The sequence below is a fragment of the Dipodomys ordii genome, unplaced genomic scaffold (genome assembly GCF_000151885.1).
Source record: "Dipodomys ordii isolate 6190 unplaced genomic scaffold, Dord_2.0 Scaffold12, whole genome shotgun sequence".
In the NCBI taxonomy this organism is placed as follows: domain Eukaryota; kingdom Metazoa; phylum Chordata; class Mammalia; order Rodentia; family Heteromyidae; genus Dipodomys; species Dipodomys ordii.
The window spans coordinates 20,087,074-20,110,352 of NW_012267228.1; the positions used below are offsets into that span (position 1 = coordinate 20,087,074).

Genomic DNA, 23,279 nt, shown 5'->3' on the forward strand with positions numbered 1-23,279 from the left:
AATGTCCAAAATTTGCAGCCTTTCAACTTCCCATAGATGGATTGTGAATCTTCCTTGACCGAAAGTTTAGTCCTTTGCTGCGTTTCCAATTCCAAAGCGGTATTTAAAATGTAAAGGAGAAGGAAACAGCAACTTGGGTTTGATTAAAGACTATCATGATCATTTTTCTCCGATGGCCTTAAGCCAGCTAGATATTCATATACCAATTTAGAATTAATTCAGAAGCATTTCTGGCAACTCTATGTTGTTGCCAATTGGCATCAATTGCTCCTAAATCAGATCTTTCAATACCAGCCTTACAGGCTCAGAATTTTTACTAAATTATATTTGCTCCTTATTCGTTATTTATTTTCTCTTTCGGCACCTTCCATTTTTAAATGTGGGTTGGTGGTATTCTCTTCCTGGCAAGATCTTCTCCAACCTTGTTCCCCACCCCCTACAAGTGAGCTTCCTCAGCCGCCTCCTGCTAGCTTCTGTTCCTCATTTGATTTTCCTTTCAAGCTTTTCCCAGGGAGCAAGTTCTAGGCACTGAAGTCAAATGCCCAGGCCCTGGATTTTCTTTCCCAGCTCCACTTGCTACATGAGATCTGGTACCATGATTCTCAAATCCCAAACACCATCCAGAGAGCTTCAGAAGACCCAATTCATTGCGTCCTGTCCAAGAGCTTCTGGACTGTGGGATGCAGATTTGCATTTCTGACAAGTTCTCTGGCTATACTGATTCTCCTAGCTGGTCCACAGACCTGAGTTTGAGTTACTAGTTTGGAAGTCTGGTATACAAAAAAATAATTTAAAGAGAAAGACTTGGGCAGCTAGCATTAACCCCTGGGAAAAGGCCTTGGTTGGCTAAGTAGCTGCTTGAATTCTCACAATGGTTTCACTGCAAACTAGAATTGCACAAGTCAGTCTGCCTCTTTAGGCCTCAGTTTCCTTGTCTGTAAAATGATAGCGTTGCTCCAGCATTATGTTTTCAGCTACAAACATCACTTCTTCAGATTTTACCCAGAAGGCCAGCCTGTGACAGAGCTAAAAATAGAGCTGCGCTGAATGAATGGTAAAGGGAGGTGAAGAAGGAAGGGGGGAGGGGACCCAGAGCCCAAGCTGGTGAGTTCCTCTCCAACTTTTACCTCTTCACACCCACCGCCCACTCTAGCTTCTCTGGGGGACTCAGCAAGCTTTTAGGCTTCACAAAGCCCACTTTCAAAACCTTGTTCAGGAAATCTCTGAAATTCACTAAACAGCTCTTTGAGTGTATATTTCCTAGAATACTAACTATTCTTTCTGAATGTCTCCCCTTGAGCCACTGTTACTGCTTTTTTTGTTGTTGTTCTTGTTTTTCAATTGAATTATACTTCATCCTTTACCTAATTTTTAACCCGATTATTCATGTCTTCGTTGTTGAGTTGTAAGAGTTTTTTGTTTTTATTTTTTTTTTTTACTATCTCCTTCATGATAGACTATTATATACATGATTTTGGTCTCTTCCACTCTGTAGATTGTCTTTTCTCGAACTTCTTTTTCTTTCAGTTATGGAGCTTGAACTCAGGGCCTTGGCACTGTCCCTAAGCTCTTCTGCTAAGGTTAGCGCTCTACCACTTTGAGTCACAGTGCCACTTCCAGTTTTCGGGTACTTAATTGGAGATAAGAGTCTCACAGACATTCTTTCCGGGGCTGGCTTTGCATTGTAATCCTCAGATCTCAGCCTCCTGAGTACCTAGGAGCCACCAGCACCCAATTGTTGTTGTGGTTGTTTTTAACTTCTTGGTAACTTCCTTCAAAGCAAGAAAAAATGAGTTTTTAAAGTTTGTTAGAGTTCAATGTTTGTTTTTTCCCCTCGGGTAATTTTGAGAAAGATATGTTGACTAGATTTCCTAAGGAAACACCATTCTAGGACGTGAGAGAGTTGATGTGGTAAGAGTGGTCTCCCTGGGCCCTGTGTTTCTCTTAGCGCCTTGGGCAAGGAGCTCCCTCATTTCTTCTAAGCAAACTAAGTCACTCTAATCATAACATTTTTCTTTGGAGTTAGGTGTTTGTGAAGAATAACCAAAATAGGGAAGGGTAGCAGAGTTGTCCAAAATCCATGAACAAAAATTCCTTTACAGTTTCAGGTGACCTATGAACCTCCTTGGATGAAGCCATAGATCCTGGTTGAATGTATATGATGAGAAATAATAAGTTGACTTTTATCACAATTGGAGCCTGGCTTTCGTCTTAATCTCTTATCATCTCTGTGTGAAAGTAGAATGATCCTGGCTTAACCTCAGAGTCTGGTTTTCTAGAAGAAAAAAAGATGGTCTTGTGGCTTGATCACTATATACTATGAGTTCTCAGCTACCAAACTATATAACCTGCAACTTTATTGTCACAAATTTACCCATGAGAGATCTAGCATGTGATGCACAACCATTTGAGCCATGTATCTTTTTAAAATTGGAGATCCAGTACCCCAATATCTAGATGTAAGATTAAAGAATTATCCTGGATTTATCCGAATTGTAACCTTTTTAAGGCTATTTCTTTCTGGACCTTGTTCTATTTTCAAAGGTGTATGTATTTTCCCTCATAAGACTCACATTTTTAATGAAAACAATAACTGAGGTATGCACCCATTTCTTCTTCTTATTTTTTTTCTTGAGAAACCCATGCACATATAGAGTGGGAATGAGAGACTAAATACTGCATTTCAACCTATGGTTCTTAGCCTAAGGATATCCAGATTTTCCCAAGCTATGTTAGAAACACCTACCATGACATTTCTCCTCAGTATAAATAAACCAGAGGCCTAAGTGACCAGCCAGTGAGAAATAAGGTTCCTTCTAATCTTAGAATACCCAGTGGCTAAGAAAAATTAGGATGTAGCCAGATATGATTGTACTTCCCCTGAGTGCCTTGGTATTGTAGCTCTAATTTTGAGCAGAACTTCAGTGGGAGGTCACATGGAAATAGTCCCTGAATGACTTTTCTCACTTTGTAGAATGGGGATATTCATCTCTAAAGTAGAACTGACTTGTTAACATAAGATTGAGCAGAATTGAAATGTAGCATCCTAGAACTGGGATAAGAATAGAGGAAAGCCCAGTGTCTTTTATGTAGTTTGCACTTTGTGAATATTGAGCTCATCTTATAAATCTTTTTTCTAATACTGGTTGCCATCTGATTTCTACCTCCATCAACCTGCTTTAGACTAAAGTCCTAAGGAGGTGATATAATCTTCAATTTCAAGACCACTTCCTGAATTTCATCATTGGGATAATTTCTCATCTACAGGCAGCTGTTGAGACATTTGTTAACCATACTTTTCCATCTTAAATATTTATTTTTTCATTAAAATTTGTGAAGTACCAATAGAGAGGAAATTGTGTATTAAAGAGTTTCTCACTTGGTCTAGTGTGTTTTCATCTCATTTCCAAGGTCAGATGGTCTTAGCAGAAAGACAACATACACACAATCTGTTCCATGACAAGGCAAAATGTGCAGCACAGGAAGTCAAGTGGAATGCTTTTCACACAGTGATTGCGAATCTGCAGCAAAAGTGAAGTTCCCAAACTTTTCATACCTATGAAAATCAGTAGTTCTCTTGATAGCTTGTCACCGTGATCCAGAGCCCCCACGGTATCACTTAAGTGTAGGTCAAGTAAATCTAAGAAGGCCAAACAGAGAACGGGGAAATAGGAAAGATGCTTGTGGGAACTCACAGTAGAATTGGATGGCTGATCCAGACTGCAAGCATTTCCTGGTAAGATAATCTGGTAGAAAATGTGACAATTTGGAGAGGCCACAGTGTGTGTGTGTGTGTGTGTGTGTGTGTGTGTGTCTGTCTGTCTGTCTGTCTGTCTGTCTGTCTGTCTTTATGAGGCTTTGCATCTGCCTGGAACATTATATCTCAGAAAGAGCAGAATATAAAGGCAGAGTCTCACTGTTGCTCCAGAAAAGCAAGTTAATCAAGTATAAGGAACATCTGACAAAACAGATCCTTATATTTTATGAATTCCCATCTAGGAATGGGGGGCTGTTTTGACATTTACCACTTCACTCTATCATTAAGAGAATAATTATTACTTTGCCCTACCATGACCCAAATTAAACTTTAATTAAGTTCAGTTAAGGAAAAATTGACATCTAGTAAAGTATAGATCCTAGGTGAGTTTGGAGAAATGTGTGCACACATGTAACCACCAGGCTAATTAGTAATGGTCCTGCAGAGTATTGATACTGCCATGCAGCACTTCTAAGTTTTTAAGCCATATTTCTATATATTTTGTCATTTTGTGGTTAGGTAAATCTGACTTCTACATTCAAAGCAGTGATAATTCTAGTCCTATTTCAGAGATAAGAAAATAAAGCAATACAATTGTCCTGTACAAATTTCTTTGGAAACAAGAGACAGAACAATCATATCAAACCACTTTTTATAAGTAAAAAAAATATTCATTATAACAAGAGAAGAGTAGAAGTCATTATATTTGTATGGAGTACAAAAGAATAATAGTAGGACTACCTAGCTGATGATTAGGGACCAAGAAATCGAAGAAAGATTCCCACAAAACACCATGACTCCATGATCCAAGTGTGTGCACCGTGTCTCCATATGAAAAAACTAGAACTAGTTCCCCAGCTCCTGCTTGTCTTTTTCAATTAGCACTTAAACCAGTTGCCATTCACACCAAGACCTTGATTCATTCTTAGTGTGTGGAGAACTATTGCTTTTGTCTATTTTTACCACTTCAGCCAAGTTGTTCATGAGTGTGTTCATATTCCCAATGATGTTCTTCTTCGCCAAGTGAGAAGCCCTTATGCTGATGTTCATGTATTATTTTGCACACAGTGAGGGTTTCTGATTCAGTTTAATTCCATAATTAATTTAATAAATGTGAGTCATTTTATAGAAATCCACAGAAAACCCAGTGGAGTGAGGCAGTCATATGAGGAAGGAAAGTAAGGATGTGATTCTGGATCTTATCTCTCAAGACCTAAAAAAGAATCTGGAACCTTGTCAATAGTCCCAAATTCTTTTTCTCTGACATCTTTCTTTGTGCTTCTAGCATAGAAATCTGCAGTTTCTTTTCTTTGCATTTAGCTTCAGATTTATGCCACTTATGAGTAAACCCTCTCTTGAATTTCACAGTATATCCAACCTGGGTTCTGATTCATCACAACTAAACACCATAGGCTGTTTGCTTTTTGTCTCTAATCAACTAATATGAGGAGGAGGGTGACTAAGAAATAAGATCATCTTTCTCAACCCATATCAGCTACTTGATGAAGAAATAATGTCTAAATTGCAATTACAACTGGGGAAATGTTTTCACTTCTAGACCCTTATGACATCTTCAGATCTATGAATGTGAGCACTTCACGCCAGGAAAGGACGTAGACATTGATTTTTTTATAGTAATGCTAAAACATATCAGATAAAAATATTTAAATTTCTTTTATTCTTGATTGAACATGCTTATTACATACACTTATGGGATATAATATAAGGTTTTGATATGTGTATATTTTCTAATGGTCAAATCAGGATATTTAAAACACATCTTAAACATTTATCTTTTGTGACTGTGGTAGAAACATTCAAAATCCTCTGTTCTGGATATTTTAAAATATATAGCTTTTAAAAATCTCTATACCAGTTTAGTGTTATTTTCCTTTCTAAAATCAATTCTTCATACTCATGTCCTCTCTAGTTATAGTATCAGTATATATTTTGTTTTCTTTTATTTTTTTTTTACAGATAAAGAAACTAAGCTAAATTTTTACAGGCAATTACTTCTCAACTTTGCCCTGGGACTTTATCCAGGTCTTCCAATTACAAACAAGCCCCTCAAATATTGGCTCATTCTCAAACATTTTGCTTGCCAGTTATCAGAATATTGAGCCACACATTGCTATAGCTTCTTTCTATATGTGTTCATAATTTTGAATCGTTTGTTTTTTATTTTCTCATGTGTCCTTTTGTCCTAATTTTTATTTGCACTGTTCCTTTTTTTTTCTTTTCTGTTCCTAATTAATCATCCTTCTGAAAGTTTGCTAAAGAGTGGGTAAGTGCATTTTCCTTCCAAATAACAATGTTTTGCGTTATTGTTGTTGTTGTTTTGTTAAGGAAATACAGAATAATTCAAATGGATACTTAAAATCATTTAATAAATGTCAAGGAGCTGGCATATAATACTCTGTGTTGAAATTGCTTTTCCTTTTCCCTGGCATTTACAGCAGATTTTTGTTTGTGTGGGGGTTTGTTTTCACATTACTGTTTAAATTTAATCGACAGCCACAGTTAGAGAAATTGAAAAACTTAGCAGCAGTTTTAATAGAGGCTCTGAACCTAGGTCTGCTTATTCCTAAGTGGAGAAAATCAGGTGGCTTACCACAAGGGTTCAGCAAGAGACCCTTTTGTGTAGACACTGAGTCAATACCTAGAGAGAAACAGGTGAGCTCTGGGGAATGAACTCAAAGTACATGAAGGATTCAGAGCAGTTTTTACAAAATTGGTGTCTTGGTCAGATTCCTTTTGGAGGAACCGAGCTAAATAAGTCACATATCCCTAGCAGCTTCCCCAAGATAATTTTTCTTCTCCTTTCCTAGATTACAGTGGTATCTTACCTAGCAAAATTCAGATCAACACACTGCTAGGCTATGAAGCCATTCATGTGTGCTACTCATAAATGTGTGTGTGTGTGTGTATGGTGTGGTGCGTCTACACACATCAAAGCTCTCTAAAGCCTTGGGTGAGGAACAATGAGTCTGCTAACTTTTTTTATTTTAAGAGCTTTAGATCTCTCTCCATCAAAGACCTGGAGTCTAAATCTTACAGATGTTTCTAGAACTAGGAAAATACACTGGGTCTGCAGGCCAGGCTTTATTTATATATAGTTGATGTGGTCTAAAAATTATTGATGGGTATAGAGCCATCACCTCCCAAACCTGCTAATATTTGTCTTTCTGTGTTCTTTAGCATCAGTATCATTCAAAAATAGACGAGTTGATTGAAGAAACTGTTAAAGAAATGATAACACTCTTGGTGGCAAAGGTAACTTTCAGAAAGGCTTCATTGTGAATGTTGTTTTGTTATGTCTGCATTTCCATTAAAATGTAACACGTTAAAAAGTTGAATTGGGTACTTTCTGTCTCAGGGAAACAAGACTGTACATCACCCAGCCACAGCTCTGAATGATTTTCTGATGATTGTGAGCTGTGTGAAAATAAATTGATGAAGTGGCATATGTTAACTTAATAAGACTTGGTCCCTGCATGTTGCTCTAGGTTAGATGGGAAATGTTTGTTTTGTTTTTCAGTGCTGACAAAGTTTAGATTTTTAAATACAGAAAGTTAAATGGTAACAAGAAATTGTGCCATCATGAAATCCCCTTTTCCTCTAGTTTTACATGCAGTGAGAGTCATAATAAAACATAAAAGTCAGATAAAGCTATTTCAGTCATCCTCATGAATTATAGAATTTTAACTAAGTAATGTTGAATGGGAAGACATTTATATTTGCCAGTGCTAAACTTCTGTTTCCCCCAAATTACTGATAAAATACAAATAAAAATAGATTGGATTAAATGTAGTGCTAATATGTAACGTAAAAAAAAACTGCTTTGCGCAGTTTTGGATTTTGAAAAGTGCATTTAATATTATCGCATGTTATATGCAACTCAATAATATTTTGTCACTTTTCACTTCTGGAGCACTCTATATTTGCAATCACATAATAATGAGAGAAAGCCGGATAAGTCAAATATTTCCATGTAACGGCAGGCTCTTTTTTTCCCCCCAAAGGTGGGAATTAAATAATTGAAAGCAGAAATGAACAGAGCATTCATTTTCTGAGAGGTTGGGAAACACTGCGCCTTATTGTGAGCAATGAGTTTGAGATAATATTTTTTTCTTTCTGCTGTTTTACTAGTTCGTAACTATCTTGGAAGGCGTCCTGGCAAAACTATCCAGATACGATGAAGGGACCTTGTTTTCTTCCTTTCTGTCATTTACCGTAAGTAAAGAGCTATTTTCCCTCCTGGGTTAAGGTTTCTGTTTTAGTTTGGGTTGTGCTTACAGGAGGAGTGATATTGTATCTCTTTGTTTTGGGGGAAATCTGATTATGTGTGTTTACTGCAGTCAATTATTAAGGTATCATATTAACCCTCTTAAGAGAATAAGGCAGGATATTTCATAATGACGCTACCCCAGCATCATTTCTACTCCATCCACAAAGGTACATGTGCATGTGTAGAATTTGTGCTTACACAAATTGCTTATACACAGGCACATATCCCTCTATGCATATGCATGCAGAGGGCTGCTGGCCTTCACCTACTCTCTGCTACTTCAGGAAAATCAGTTGTTCAGACCCATCCTTCCCTTCCCTATATATAAGTGAGGAATATTTGTTTTAGAGATTGTACATGGAGACCCATAGGTCAGATAGAGCTGCAAGTGTGTTTTATGTGGTCCTTACTGCACTGGGTATGATTTTCTTAATTGAATTTGTTGCACACATTTAAAAACCAGGAGACTTAACAAAGAATTCTACAGTGCTGCATGGGCTTGCACAGACGCACAACCACAGGCAGCAAAAGCTAGCCGATCCCTGGGGGTCTCTGGAGACTGGACGCCTGTGTGTGGCCTGCTGAGCCCCCTCGTGGTGGTTTCTAGGATTCATACCTGTCTGGGCTTGGGAGTCATTTGCATACAACTTCTTCAGCAGATGAGAGCAAATTTTGAGGGGTTCTGATCTTGTGCCAGAATGGGTCAAGGAGGAAAGCAAGGTAAAGGTGGATAGAAGCAGGTATGTTTCTGATAAATACATGGAATGCTCCACGGGCTGCTTCTAGGACCCAGCTCTCTCACCCTTCCTGCCTGCTCAGAGCTGTTTGCTTTCCACACTGCCATAAGAAAGGCAACCTACCTAGGGCCTACAGTATGTGTGTCTTCAGCCTGACTGAGGATTCTCCCAGATGGGTATTGAATGCCAAGACGAGGCCCAGCGTGTGATAGTTTATAGCGCAACATCACGTTTGGCATCCCTGAAAACTGAGTTCAAATCCTATTAGCAAATATTAACCAGCTCAGGGATCCTGAGCAGGTGTCATTCTCTCTGACCCTCGGGAGTGTCGTCTGCCCCGCGTGCTCTCGCTAATACCATCCATAATGTATTGAGAAAATGGTGAAAGAACATAGCATAGTCCTAGCTTATAGTAGACCTCAGAAAATAAGCATCTGGGCTTAGTAACATGTAATAAGAGTCAAGCATACATGGACACCGCATTTTCCAAATATACCCTACTTTGGCCTTTTCTTAACCTATATATACTCTTCCTGGAAATTAAGGGAAACATTGGCTGTGACACTTCAAACCATTTCTAGATCACCTCTCCATGTTCTCACAGCCAATGATAGCCTTATTCCCTTGAATTTTTTTGTTGGCAATGGTTGGATGAGAAGAAGATAGTGACGATAGGAATTCTATCCAATTTCATTCTCCAGAAGCACCTCTAATATGTCACAGCCGAAAGGTAACCTGTCTACCCCATTTGTTTACAAAGAAACAAAGGCTCAGCCAGAAGGAATCATTGTCTCCAGTCACACAGCAATGGCAGAGTGGCAACAAGAACTTGAGTCTTCTATTAGCTTTCCCCCACCATGAATGGCTTCCTGGAGAAAATGGTATTCAGCTAGCAATAGCCTGGCACAAGAAAGCAGATGAGCAACTGAGTGGGAAAGATTCACAAAGATTTAGTTCACATGAGTGGGAAATATTAAAGACAATGTTTCCTTCCTGAGTGAAATCATAGAAATAATGAGAAAGGACAGAATGAAATGTTGTATCATTTCTGAAACATGTTCCCCTCATATCTACCGAAGACATCACTTGCTTTGAGTATTCATTTGAAGCAAGTATTTTCACTACCCTGGACTTGAACTCATAAAAACCAAGAAGGCTCCATTGCTCTTTATTGGCCCATCTTTTGACCTACCCACGGCTCTACCTTAATGACTGACTTACCAAGAGGTCTAGTGGAGGAAGGTCTGGTGGCTACCAGATCAAGAACATCAGCCCTAGCTGGTTAGAAGCAAAGACGAGGATGTCCTATGCAAGAGTTTTCAGGCTCCAATTCTCATTTTCTTCTCTCCTTTCCTGAGACATTTTGCAGCCTCTCAGCAGGCCTAGCGAAGGCCCTGTAATGCAGAACAGTTCAGTGCCTATTGCTGGGCCTGTAACTTCCCTTCTTAGTGACACTTCTCCCACACACTTGGCCATCCCAAAGCCCAAAGCACCCACTTCTCATTTGCAGCCGATGTTCTCATCTCCTGCCAGGATTCCAGTATTAGAGCAGGCGAGCTGTGCTTCGAGGTGGCAGGAATATCTCCACACATAGATTCTGAGTTCCTGCCCAAATTGCAAAAGGCCTTTGAAGGAAGCCTGAAGCACAATTCCCAGGGGTTGAGTGGAGGTGATAAGAGCTTACCAGGGTGGGTGGGTGGGGGGAGGTGGTATTGTGAGAAGTCAAAAACCAATGAAAGAACTCGTTGTGCATCCTAGGACCCTGGACAGAGGTGTAGAGACATTGCAGATAGTCTGGCATGTTTACCTTCACTTTGCTCCCATGTCTGATTCCATTCTTCAAGTTATTACTGTGCATTTACCACGTCCCCACCTCAGCGGGGCTGAGCCATGTGCGCTGTCCCCCCCTCCCAAGAAAGATGACGAGTATCGACAAATATGCCACCCTTTCCCCCTCTTTCTCCTGCTGAGCGCCTCCTTTCCTTTCCTGGGTGGGCTAGATTTCATGGTCCAAGCCAGACATTTTGGAAAACGTCTGCAGTGGCGCGGAGCAGGCAGGAATATTTATTTCTCATCTCCATCTGCACTGCTTCCTCTCTTGGAGAGGAGCTGGGGGAGGAGGGAGGATGAGATGTGGCTTCCTTGTGCCAGCCTGAGAGGCGCCCAACGCACCCTGCTCCCCTCCCTCAGCAGCAGTTGCAGCCTGAGATGGATGGAGGCAGGCAGGCGCCTCGAACTTTTCAAAGATCAGCCCAGTTGGAAGATGCAATTAGCAACTATCCGCCCATTTCCTCTGCCTGCAAGATGTGCTTTTGTGGGGGCTGCCTGTTTGGAAAGGTCCCTGGCTTGTGGTAGCCTCGCGCTGTTCTTTTTGGAGGCCAAGGAACAGGACAAGCAGTGGCGCCAGGTCCTTCTCCTAGAAATTGCTCATGCTTTCCTCAGGCTTGTCCAGGTGCTAACAAATACACTGGCCCTTGAATGCATTCATTCACTGACTGAGTATTCTCTCATGCAGTATCTGTCTTCAGATAGGTTTCAGCTAGTGTGCTAGGTGCTGGGTCACAGCAAAACACAAACGCAGTGCTGCTTTAGTGAAGGAGGTAGGGGGTGGGGAAAGGAAGCCAATGATCAAGTAGAGGAAGCATTGCACAGGACATAAATGGGAGAGCAAGGGTTATTCAGACAAGATCCCATGGCAGAGATGCCACCGGGAGGGAACGTAGGAGTCAGCCATGGATAAAGACAAAGAAAAAAATCTTCCAGAGAGAAAAGCAGTTGGCATAGCCATGAGGCAGGAGTTGCAGGTAACAGACCAGCGTTTAGGGATTGAGTGGGTTTGGGAGGTGGAGACTCTGTGGGAGAGGGCAAAGGTGAAAGGCCCACGAATGATATGATGTGTTGAAGAGCAAAGCTCAGCTGAGAAAATTCTGCTGGAGAATGGGATACAGCAAGAAAGACATGTTTGACCAGACAGTCTAGCTCTGCCCCTGACCTTGAAGCTAGGTGATCTGGAACACAGGACCTTTCATTTCCTCTAAGGTGATATGACTGTAGGTGTGTTAGCTGAATTTGGAAGTCTAACCTAATCACAAATGTATACCTCCTATTCCTTAAGTGCTTCCTGACTGCCTGGCACCAAGCTAAGTACTTTAAATGTATTTTCTCTGGGATCTGATTTAAATCCATCAGTGCTCTGGAGCAAAGGATGATACTGAAGCCCAGAAAAATTGAGCCCTTAGCCCCACCTGAGCATTTCTCTACTCTTAAACTTCAAGGTGCGGGGCCTCTACCAAGGGAAGACAATGCGGGGGACTGGGCACCACTTTCACTCTAAATCAACAGAACAGTTGTATCAACTCCTCCAGTGTCACCAGAATTCAACCATGACCCTCCTGTCAAACAGCTCCATTTGAGATGGTCCTAACAGAGCCCAGAAAGGAGAAGGAGCTCAAACCTGCATATCCAATCTTCTAGATCACAAATTCCCCTAGTCAACATTTTGTTTCATTTTTGTTATCTTTTGCCAGTGTTCATTGTTTTGTTGCTTAATACTGAAACACTCCCCCACCACTAGAATCTGTGACAAAAAGTGTAGGGGGGGGCAGTCAGTGTAAAGCAGAAGCCTCCAACCAGATGTTGGTAGTTCGCCTATAATCCTAGCTACTCAGAAGGCTGAGAATCTGAGGCTGTGATCTAAGGTTCACAGTTTGAAACCAGCCTGGACAGACAAACCCGACAGACTCTTATCTCTAATTAACAAGCAAAAAGCCCAAAATGGAGGTGTGACTTAAGTGGTAGAGTGCCAGCCTTGAGCAAAAAAGCTAAGTGCCTAGTATTGGCATCCACACACCATCAGCATCCACCGCCTTTGTGCAAAGCCCTTGATATTATCCTTGCAAACAAGTCTGTCACCTTGATCATTCAAAACTGGATCAGAGGAATATACTTCTATGAGCACAGTACTTTGCATTTTAGAACAGGATGAATACTTGTAAGAGTTTGTTAGTGTTTTCCTATTGGCTTTGGGAGTACCCAGTATAGGAGAGATGGCTTTTTAGTGTGTGGACTGTCAGTGGGTGGTACGCACAGGGAAGGTGTTCATCCACCCTCCAGAAGGTAACAGCTTCGAATTATCAGCTGCAGAATCCATGTGACTCAAATCAGTGGCTGGAATCACATTACAATGTCGGCACCTAGCCTGTCGCTAATAGCTGATGTTGACAACTGTGCTAAGTAATCTGCATGCATGCTCAACCACTTTATGTATTAAGTTCAGTTCTTATTCCCATCTTACAGATAAGGGGACATGGAGTACTTCACCAAGTACTTCACTAAGTACTTCATTATGACTTCACTCTAAATTTATTACTTCGTGATGACCAGAATTTTCTTCCCAATAGAGGCCCAGAAACCCACCAATGAAGTCAATTAGTGGCTCTTCCATGGATCCTTCACTAACTGATATCAATCCTGAGGGAGAGTTATCTATTTTTCACATCTGATGGATAAAATTGTTTTATAAATAGCGAGTTTTACAATGACACTGGAAGCACGAAACTCAAAATTTCCATTTCCATTTGCATTCCAGATAGTCTTCAGTTTTATGTTAGTCCTTCATTCAACGTATTTACTGAGTACTTGACATATGCTAAGTATCATGGGGACTTAACAACAAATAAAGGAGAAAATGCCCCTTACTGTACATTTGCATGACAGAAATATGTTCCTAAGGCATTATTATTATTCAGAAAGAGGGGGGGGGGTAAGTGGCCAGTTCAATGATATGTAAACCTGAACCAAAAGTAAAATTTAGCCTGAATTTACCTAGAATTTACCTAGGAAGGCTTGGAGGATAAAGGAAGGGCCTTGTATATTCTGGCACCCACAAGTCCCTGTGGATGTGGGGAAGAGCAGAGCCCAAGGGATATGACAGGGATCGTAGATGGGCCTCTTCTCATGATATGGAATTCAAGGGTTGAGAGCAGTGATTTCACTAAAATTCATTCAGCAGGAGAAGCTAAAGGAAGTCAGAGACCAGCTCTGCAAAACAAGCCAGTGCCTAGGTTTGTGGTTTTCTGATGCTGATGTTAAGAGCCACCCTTGGAAAGTAGCATAAAGAGCCATTATTAGCCAGGCCTGGGACATGCCCCTGTAATGGCAGCTATTTAAGAGGCAGAGGCAAGCAAATGTCATGTTTGTGGGCAACCAGGCAAAATTAGTGAGATTCTATTTCCAGAAACAAAATACAAATAAAAGAGGGCAAGGAGTATGGGTGAAGTGATAGAATTCTTGCCAAGCTTTGAATTCAGTCCTCATTGCTGTTGAAAGAAAGAAGGTAGGGGGAGATAAGGAAAGGAAAGGGGAAAAGAAAAGAAGCTATTATTTGATTCTTCAGATGTGTTTTCTTCATAGTGGACAAAAACACTGTGCCCTAAAGAAGTGGAGAGTCCTGAAGCATTAGCCTGTCACATCTTCTACTCTATTTCATCAGCCACTCCACCACTGCCTAATGTTTTAGAATTTGACATTGACTTTGGGGTCCATGACAGATCGTTTTATCACCTAGTAGGACATCCTCATTTCTAGTTGCTGCCTTCAAAATATTCTTGACAATTAACACACCTGCTGTCTATAGCGACCCTGAGGAAGCCTTACAAGTTAACCATTTCTTAATATTCTGTAGATGACAGAATAACTTTCAAAGCAGACACTCTTATTCAAGCTGTAAGGTGCTGAACTACCAGGTCATAGAAATGCCAGCCAAGAAAGAAATACATATTGAATATGTACTTAGCTTCAAATAGGAAATGATTTGTTATGAAATGAAAAGTGCACTTCCAAACCACAGGCAATGGGAAGCTCATTACCAAAAAGTTACAGTTGTGCTAGTGAAGCCCAGATTACTAGCGAAGCTCCTGATTACTTCTGAGCCTCGGTTTTCTCATCGGTCAGATAAGGATACAGTGGCTACTTCAGAGAATCACTGTAACATACAGCAAGCAACAATGGCAAGCAATGGAGGATACCTGACCTCACGGTAGATGCTCTGTAAATAGCCCTTGTAAACCTCAATTTACTCAATAGGCTTTTAATCAAGCCTTTTCTCAAATAATCTCAACATACCTCTCATTTCTCCAATAAACCACTAAGATTATGCCCCAGAACTAGAAATAACCAATATTGTCCCATGTACTTTTCAGCAGTTCTTATATTCAGGCTTTTGATTCATCAAAGCTATGTCCCAATGCATTTAGTATATTTTTAGCATGTTATCATACACATATAGTTTCTACCTTGTTAAACTGTTGGCAAGGGCTGGGGCTGTATAGCTCAGTGGTAAAGCACTTGTCTAGCATGTATGAGGCTCTGAATTCCATCCCCAGCACTACAAGGAGATCCCGTTCTCCAAGCATACTTTGGTTTGAGTCAGGTTCATGCCTGTATGCCTGAGGGTTCTTATGTGTCCAGTTCTACACCTTTCTAAGATTAGATTACCTCTAACCCTAGTTGGGTGACTCATAAAGTAAGAATAACAAGACACACATGTTGCATAGTGGTTAGAATTAAATGAAGTTACCTATGTAGAATGGGACCAACACTCAATATTAAATTTTAGGTATTATCTGTCACATCACTATGTACTGAATATTACAATCAGCCACCCTGTTGTAAGGGATTTCAGTATGTGCATTACTGAGCTAGAAGCTGTAGAGATAGAAAGATTTTTTTAATTTTCAAAGCCAACTCTTATCTCTATTGTCTGGCAATTACTATATCTGGGGCACATATATCGAAGGAACTTTGGAGATTTTCTGATCTAGTGTTTCCAGTGATGTGTTGGCATCTGCTCAGTTCTTACCTGCTGATAAGAACCAATTCTCGGCATCTCTTCCTGTCACCACATTTATGATGTCACATTGGCAGCCTGAAATTGACCATGGTGGGAGTATTTGCACCATGGAAATTAGCAAACACTACCAAAGAGAGCTTTCTTTTCTTTTTTTTTTTTTTTAAAGAGAGAGCATCTTTTCACCATCCGCTACTGAGTACTTCCCAAGTTTAGGATCCATACTATGAATCTTTGATGACAGTGTGGTATGTTAGAAAAGCTCAGCCCTAAAATAATACCAGTTGCATAGTAAGAGGGTTATTCCCTTCAAATTCTCTCATCTTTGTCTTTATGTTAAGGAGAAAGTTTCCCTATAGTATAGTACTGTGTATCACACTGGTAAAATATTTGATTTTTCATGTGTGAGAGAGAGAAAGGATATATATAGAGAGAGAAAGAGACAGAGAGAAATGAAAGAGACCAGAGACACCTCCAGTTAGCATGCTCAGTAGCCAACTATGTCTACCTCAAATTTAAACTTAATAAATTCATTCTCTCTACATTGATTGTATTTATTTTTATGCATACTCTCTCTTGTTCCGAGTGGCATTGATTTTCCATTTTAGTAATACTATAAGAGTCCTGTTATAATTACTTTTTAAGTGAGCAAGTTGAAAGAAATATCTTAAGAAACTGTGCCACAGATGGTACATGGGCCATGGCGAAAGTCAGGCAATTAGAATAGGTGCTAGAAGTTTGGGGGCGGGAGGGGGGGTGTCACACAGACTTTCAGCCTTCCTGTTTTGCAGGATACAAACTGAAACTAGAGAAAGAAAAATGGCCTGTTCAGCTAGCTTAGTCATAGAATCCTGGCCTCCCATCTCATCTTTTTGTTCATTATTCCTTACTCTTTACCCATGAGAAAGTAAACAAGACAGAAAGAAAACAGGAACTACCATTAACAGTTATAGGCTGAATATGGTGGCTAGGTTGTCATCAGCAATGATGGCCTACATGATTTGTACAGTCAAGTTGAAGCTAAGGCAGTCCAAGAAGTAAGACAAAGGCATCAAGGATGACCAGTTACCCCTTGCTATAGAGTGAATAATCATCCTGCTCACTGTCATGAAGATTACTTACTTATAAATCGCTTAGCCTCTGCTAGGCAATGAGTAAGTTGTACAATCATTGTTAAGTCTTAGCAGCACTAAGGGGGTTTTGAAGGAGTCCTTGAGCATTGTTTACAAAAAAGAAAAAAAAAAAAGAAACCTCTCTGGTAACAGAGGATGGAGACAGGAATGAGGGAAACTGGAAAGAAAAACAGGTCTACTTGAATTAGGCATCTGTTCAGTAAGCCCCGGGGGAGAAGAGAGATGAGAACATACACTTCCTGGATCCTGTCTCAGAGCACAGTACCCCAAGCAACAGGAGACAAGAACAATTCTCCTCGTTAATGAGGCTGCGGCTCCTAATCGGTGCATGGAACAGAATGCTTTTGCTTAATACAGATCATTTCCCTGCCTCTTGCCCAACTCTGAAGCTATGCCAGCAGCCCTTCATTTAATGAAAGGTAGGGACTTTGAGTAGTGTGGTAGGATGGGCTGTAGGAGGCATTATTACCTCATTATTATGATAATAGTTTAATCACAATCAATATTTATGAACATGCACAGAAGCTGTGCTGTGATCACTCCACAGCCCTGCAGCTGGGGTTTTGTGCTCTTGTGTAAGGATGGTTATAGGAAAGCGGGGTACTCTCCCACCTTCCCTGTCCCCTCCTAAAGCTTTGCAGTAGCCTTGGGGGAGAGAGGCATGCCGGTGGGGAAGATGGCACTTCAGAATAATCATGAGGATATTATCTACTTAGGATTTGTGATAGGTGAACATTATAATGTGTTTTGCTTTTCAAACTGTTTCCATCATCGTCTTCTGATTTTACCTTCATGCTTTTGTAAACTAATCTTCATATTTTGGTAAATTGTGGGCATGATTATGATTACGGATGAGGAAACTGAGGCTCAGAGAAGCCAGCTTGGTGTCCATGTAATACAGTAGAGGACTCAGAGGTCAGACCCATGTAGTACAAATCCCAGCTCTACCATTTCTTAGCTGTGTGCCCTGGGGAAAACAATGTAACTTTTCTAGGTTCTCAATCTCCCCCATCTCTTTCTCTTTCTCTTTCTCCCTCCCTCTCCCTCTCCCTTTCTCTCTCTCTCTCTCTCTCTCTCTCTCTCTCTCAGCATTTGGTCACTGGTAAATATGACTATTTCATATATGACTGTATATCAGGTGTTAAGTAATTGAATATTGACTAAGAGAAAACTGAGCTAGGAACAGCCCATGATTGGATGAGAGTTAAGACTTAACCCCCATGTCTTTTTTCCATTATCTAAAAACAAAAAATTCCTTTGGCACCATTGGTGTTGAGCTCAGGGATTTGTGCTTTCTGGACAAGCACTTTATAATCTGAGCCATACCTTTAGCTCTTTTTTTGCTTTTTTTTTGTTGTTTATTTTTCAGATAGAATCTTACTTTTTCCCTGGGCCAGCATGGATCATATTCCTCTTTTTTATGCTTCTCACAAAACTGAGATGACAGTCACCACCATGCACAGCTTTTTGCTGGTTGAGAAAGGATCTCGCTGACTTTTTTTGGTTTGGGGGAGGGAAGCCTGGGCTGTCCTCAAATGGTGATCCTCCCAATCTCAGCCTTCCAAGTAGCTTGTGTCACAGGCTAGTCTCCATTATCTGAAAAGGTTTTAGACCCCATTATCTGAAAACAGAGTTTTCCATTTGTAAGAAATTTAGGGAAATGTTTGGGTTTTTTTTAACATTTCAGCATTTAATTTATTTTTTTCCAAGTGAAAAAGAAATTTTGAAAGCCAGTTATCACTTTGCTGAGCCACAAACTGCTTGTGAAAAATTTGTAGTATCAAGAGTACCCACCGCTGTAAAAACAGTACTGATTATTGAGATTTCTAAACAGCATTTATTGTTGGGATTTCATTAAAAGTACATTTTTAACCATGATAAGATGTGCAACAAAACGTACCATTTTCATTATTTTTAAGTATATACAGATGGGTGGTATTGTGAATTTGTGTATTATACAATCCTCACTATGCATCTCCAGGACTCTTTTTCGTTGTTGTTGTTGGTAGTGGTCATGGGGCCTGGACTGGGCCTGGGCCCTGTCCCTCAGCTCTTCAGCTCAAGGCAAGCACTCTACCACTTGAGCCACAGTGCCACTTCCGGTTTTTTCTGCTTATGTGGTGCTGAGGAATCGAACCCTAGGCCTTCTGCATGTGAGGCAAGCACTCTACCACTGAGCCACCTTCCCAGCCCCTCCAGCCCTTTTTTCATCCCACAAAGCTAAACTCTGAACCCATGTGTGTGCTTATAGGAGCCTCACGCTTCACCGTTGGCCCAGCAGGCCCTTGATCCTTGGCAAGGATGAACCAAAAATGGTTCATTCTCTCTGCCGTCAGAGTGCTAGAACTCCATCATGCTGTCTCTGGTTCCAGAGATCCCTCAAGGGTTGTATTTTTCTCCAATATTCAGAAGGCACTGAAGAGGCTTTCACTGTCATTGTCAGTTGGACCCCAGACAGGAGCCACTGAGGTTTACTCAACTGCTCACCCGCACATACAGTCCCAGTACATCCGCCTACTCGCGCATGCTGTCTCACCCAAGCAGTCGGCCCCTCCGTTGGCACTTAGAATTCATCTTCCCAAGATGCACTTAGAGCATCCAGACTAGTGGGGGTGGGGCCGAGTGAGGTTGTCAGGTTTTGCTTTTGCCTTTGAAGAAAAACAGATTCCATCTACCAGAGAGACGTTGAAGAATTTACCTTGGGAATAGAGACATTCTTCCCACAAAATAATAAAAAAGCCTTTCTCCAAAAGAATGTTGAAAATTCTATCACTTGATTTGTTCTTTTTTCAACCATGACCGGTGAAGTAATACATGCAAATAACCTATAAAAAGGACATTGTACAAGAACACTCATGCTTTTATAAAAAGAAAGTTCCTGGGCTTTCACCTTTTCTCCCTATAATCCTTTCTATAAGAAGAGACCTTTGTGATGAATCCATTTCCTCCAGAGCCATAAGTACAGTTATTATATGGCTATTGCTTGATTGACTAGTCTTAGAAATTATCTGCTTCCAGGGCTGGGAAGGTGGCTCAGTGGTAGAGCGCTTGCCTTGCATGCATGAGGCCCTGGGTTCGATTCCCCAGCACCAAATAAGCAAAAAGAAAAAAGCCGGAAGTGGCGCTGTGGCTCAAGTGGTAGAGTGCTAGCCTTGAGCTGAAGAGCTGAGGGACAGTGCCCAGGCCCAGAGTTCAGGCCCCACGACCAGAGCCCTCCCCCCAAAAAAAGAAAGAAAGAAATTATCTGCTTCTAACTGTAGTACAACTTTTGTCCCCTTTACCAACCTCCCCTTCTCCTATTAATTGTAGCAGTGTTATTACTCCTCTTTTTACCTTTATAACTTTCTAATTATACCCATCAACATCCATTTCTTATGTCATCCACAAAACGAGATTTTGACATTTCATACCTTTTACCTCACCTGCTTCCTCCTCTAGTTAATTCCATATTCTTTTTTTTTTATTGTAAAGATGCTATACAGAGGGTTACAGTTACATGAGTGATGTAATGAGTATACTTCCTATTGAGCATTGTTACTCCTTCCATTGTTTTCCCCCTACCATCCCTTCCCTCCCTACCTTCCCCAAGGTTCTTTTTTTTTTATTGTGATTAAGTGATTACATAATTTCCCGAATTCCAGTTCATTCTAACTTTCCTGGAGCAAATTGTCTCTCACAGTCTATAACATATAATGGTGTTCACATGTTATACACCATACATGTGATCAGCAGCATGGGGATATTTAGTAGTGGTTTGACCAGATGAGTGGGAGTTCTTTGTTTCTTAAGTCCTGTTGGTTTTGTTGTATCACCTAAACATTTTGGATTTAGCATCCACTTATCAGGGAGACCACGTACCGTTTGTCTCTTCGCTCTTGGCTTACCTCTCTCAACATGATTCCTTCTAGCTCCATCCATTTCCCTGCAAATGCCATTATTTTGTCATTTCTAATGGCTGCATAATACTCCATTGTGTATAGATACTACAATTTTTGGATCCATTCATCTGTGGTGGGGCATCTGGGTTGTTTCCATATCCTAGCTATTGTGGTTAATTCCATATTCTGACATGCAATTGAATGACATACTTCTCCACTCTTTTTTATATATACAGTAACTACAAATACAAATGTCTACTCAATCTAGACTGTCACTAACCATAAAACTCTTCAATTATGAAAATATACTGTATCTAAAGTAGCCAAAACAGTAGGCACTGTCCACTTGGGCTTTCAAGTTCTTGAAATGTAGCTGGGGTTACCAAAAGTTGAATTCTCAATTGTACTTTCTGTTTCATTTAAATTTAAATATAGCTGTTAAATAGTGAAGGTCCAGACTAATCTTAATATGCAAGTTGAATTAAGCAGAGAAACCTGTTTTTCCAGGAAAAATCATATTAATAGCTGATGCACAGTTCCCACTGTTACTCAACAACTAACTGAACTCAGTAAATAACAACTTTGTCTCCAGCTTGCGTATGACACATTGGGACATTAAGTAACCTCTCTATAAGTGGTTAGATCTAGAACTTCACCCTATGCACCCAGCTTGAATCCATGTTCTTACCTGCCTCCCTGGACTGTCTCTAAACCCATTTAGAAATACAGTGAACTTTTCCAGATATATCCAACCTGCTGTTGCTCACAGATATGGCTGAGCATTGCTCATTACAGGGACCATGTGAAAGCCAGTGTTATATTTTCTCCTTCTTCTGCTGCCATAAAGAGACAGCGTGGAAATTGGAGGCTTAAGAAGGAGATGGGTAAAATTTCCCCCCAAAAAAGCACTCTTTACCTGATTTATATAACTGTAACCACTCTGTACATCCCTTTATAATAACAATTTTAAAAATTTAAAAGGATACAGGCAAATGTAGGGACCCCAAGGAAAGGACAAAGGGGGTTGACATCCTGTAGTAGAAAGGATAGTCCTTCTACCTAGTAATTCCACCAGCCATGGGAGAGCAGCTAGCATGTGTCCATAGCCATATCCCCCTGAACACACCATCTGCTGATCTTGCATGTTCTCAGAGTCTAAGTGGGCCTAGACCTGGTTAGCAAATATGTATGGACAGCAAATATGTATGATGCCCATGTGTGACGTATGTTTACCTGCATCATCTTCATCAATTCCTCTCCCTAGCCCAACCTCCTTCCCCCACCCCCACCATACTAGGAAGAGGAACAGATGAACACGTACCTTCAAGGATTGCTGGTAAATAGTAAATGAGTTGACTCATGAGAAACACCTAAAACAGTGCCTGGCACAGGGAAAATGCTGGGCGCACACTGCGTATTTGTAATCCCTTTATGTCTTTGCCAAGTCTCCCTACTGGGCCATGCTTCATTGTCTGTTACCTTTATGAATAGTCTTCATCTCTAATTTTTTCTTTCCTTGTTACTATAGTCTTTCCTGAAGACTTATTTTCATGGCTCTTATTAGTGCTAAAATATTAATAGTGTTTTGTTTTACTCAAGTATTTATATCCTTTTCAAGGTGTGAGGAATATTTCCTTTCTCACTTTCTTCCTACAACCTGCCTCGTATCCCAAGCATCACATTTTTTAAATCTGGAAGGCATTGAAGGGAAAAAAAAAAAACAATTATCTTGGGCCTCAATATAATAGATAAGGAAATGAGACCAAGGAGTAGGCAGCAAGCCAAAACCAGCCAAGTACTTAATGGTCAAAACCAGATTAGAAATTCATATTTTTTAAATTTTTTCCCATACCCTACTGTCTCCTGCTTATGTCACGTGCTAATCCAAATATTATTATTTTTTATTTGCTTTTGCCCACTTAAAATATTAAAAACAATCAGCTCAAAGGCCATAGAAAAATAGGCACAAAAGGATGGATTTGGTCCATGAGACATATTTGTCCACCCTTGTTGTACTCCTTAAAATAACAGGAACCTACTTGGCCATCAACTCCCAACTAACCATGAGTAAATTACACCCTAGGAATAATATTAGCCTATGCGTACAGAGCTCTTATTGTGTACCATGCACTGCCCTGAGCACTTTATGTGATGCCAACCTGTTTCACAAGAATTTTCCAAGGGAGATAGGCACTGTGTATCATCATTTTGAAGATGAAGCTACGGAAACTGTAGAAAATGTAATCATTTCTTTGCCAAAGTCATAGAGCTAGTCAATACTCTTTGTAACCAGACCTGTTTTTAACACTCCAGCTTCACCCCTTCAGGTGTGGACACTAATTTGAATTCCAAGAACCATCTAGCTATTTATAACATTATTTGTCAGCCCTGGTTTGTCAGTCGGATGACATGGGAAGCTGACAAAAAGCATGCATGTGCCATCTGCTGTCCACGTTGCTCACCTGAAGTATTCTAACCATGAGATGTGTGACAGCCCCACCCATACACATAGCCCCACTGAGCCTAGAAACCCAATCAATCACATCGGCCTCTTTGGAGATGGAGCACAAAGGGAGCATAAAAAATAATAGACAATCAAAACACATACAATAGGCCAAGTCCTAGGCAAAGGTTCTTTT

General features: G+C 40.5%; 1 protein-coding gene across 7 annotated transcripts in view; it reads left to right on the forward strand.

Moving 5' to 3' along the window:
• Cadps (Ca++-dependent secretion activator) overlaps positions 1-23,279 on the forward strand; it is a 451,304-nt gene that overhangs the window by 376,377 nt on the left and 51,648 nt on the right. For all 7 annotated transcript variants that reach the window (XM_013010381.1, XM_013010385.1, XM_013010383.1 and 4 more), the window contains 2 exons: positions 6,956-7,030; positions 7,907-7,990. In XM_013010381.1, coding sequence (XP_012865835.1) covers positions 6,956-7,030; positions 7,907-7,990 — 159 coding nt within the window. The remainder of the gene's footprint in view (positions 1-6,955; positions 7,031-7,906; positions 7,991-23,279) is intronic.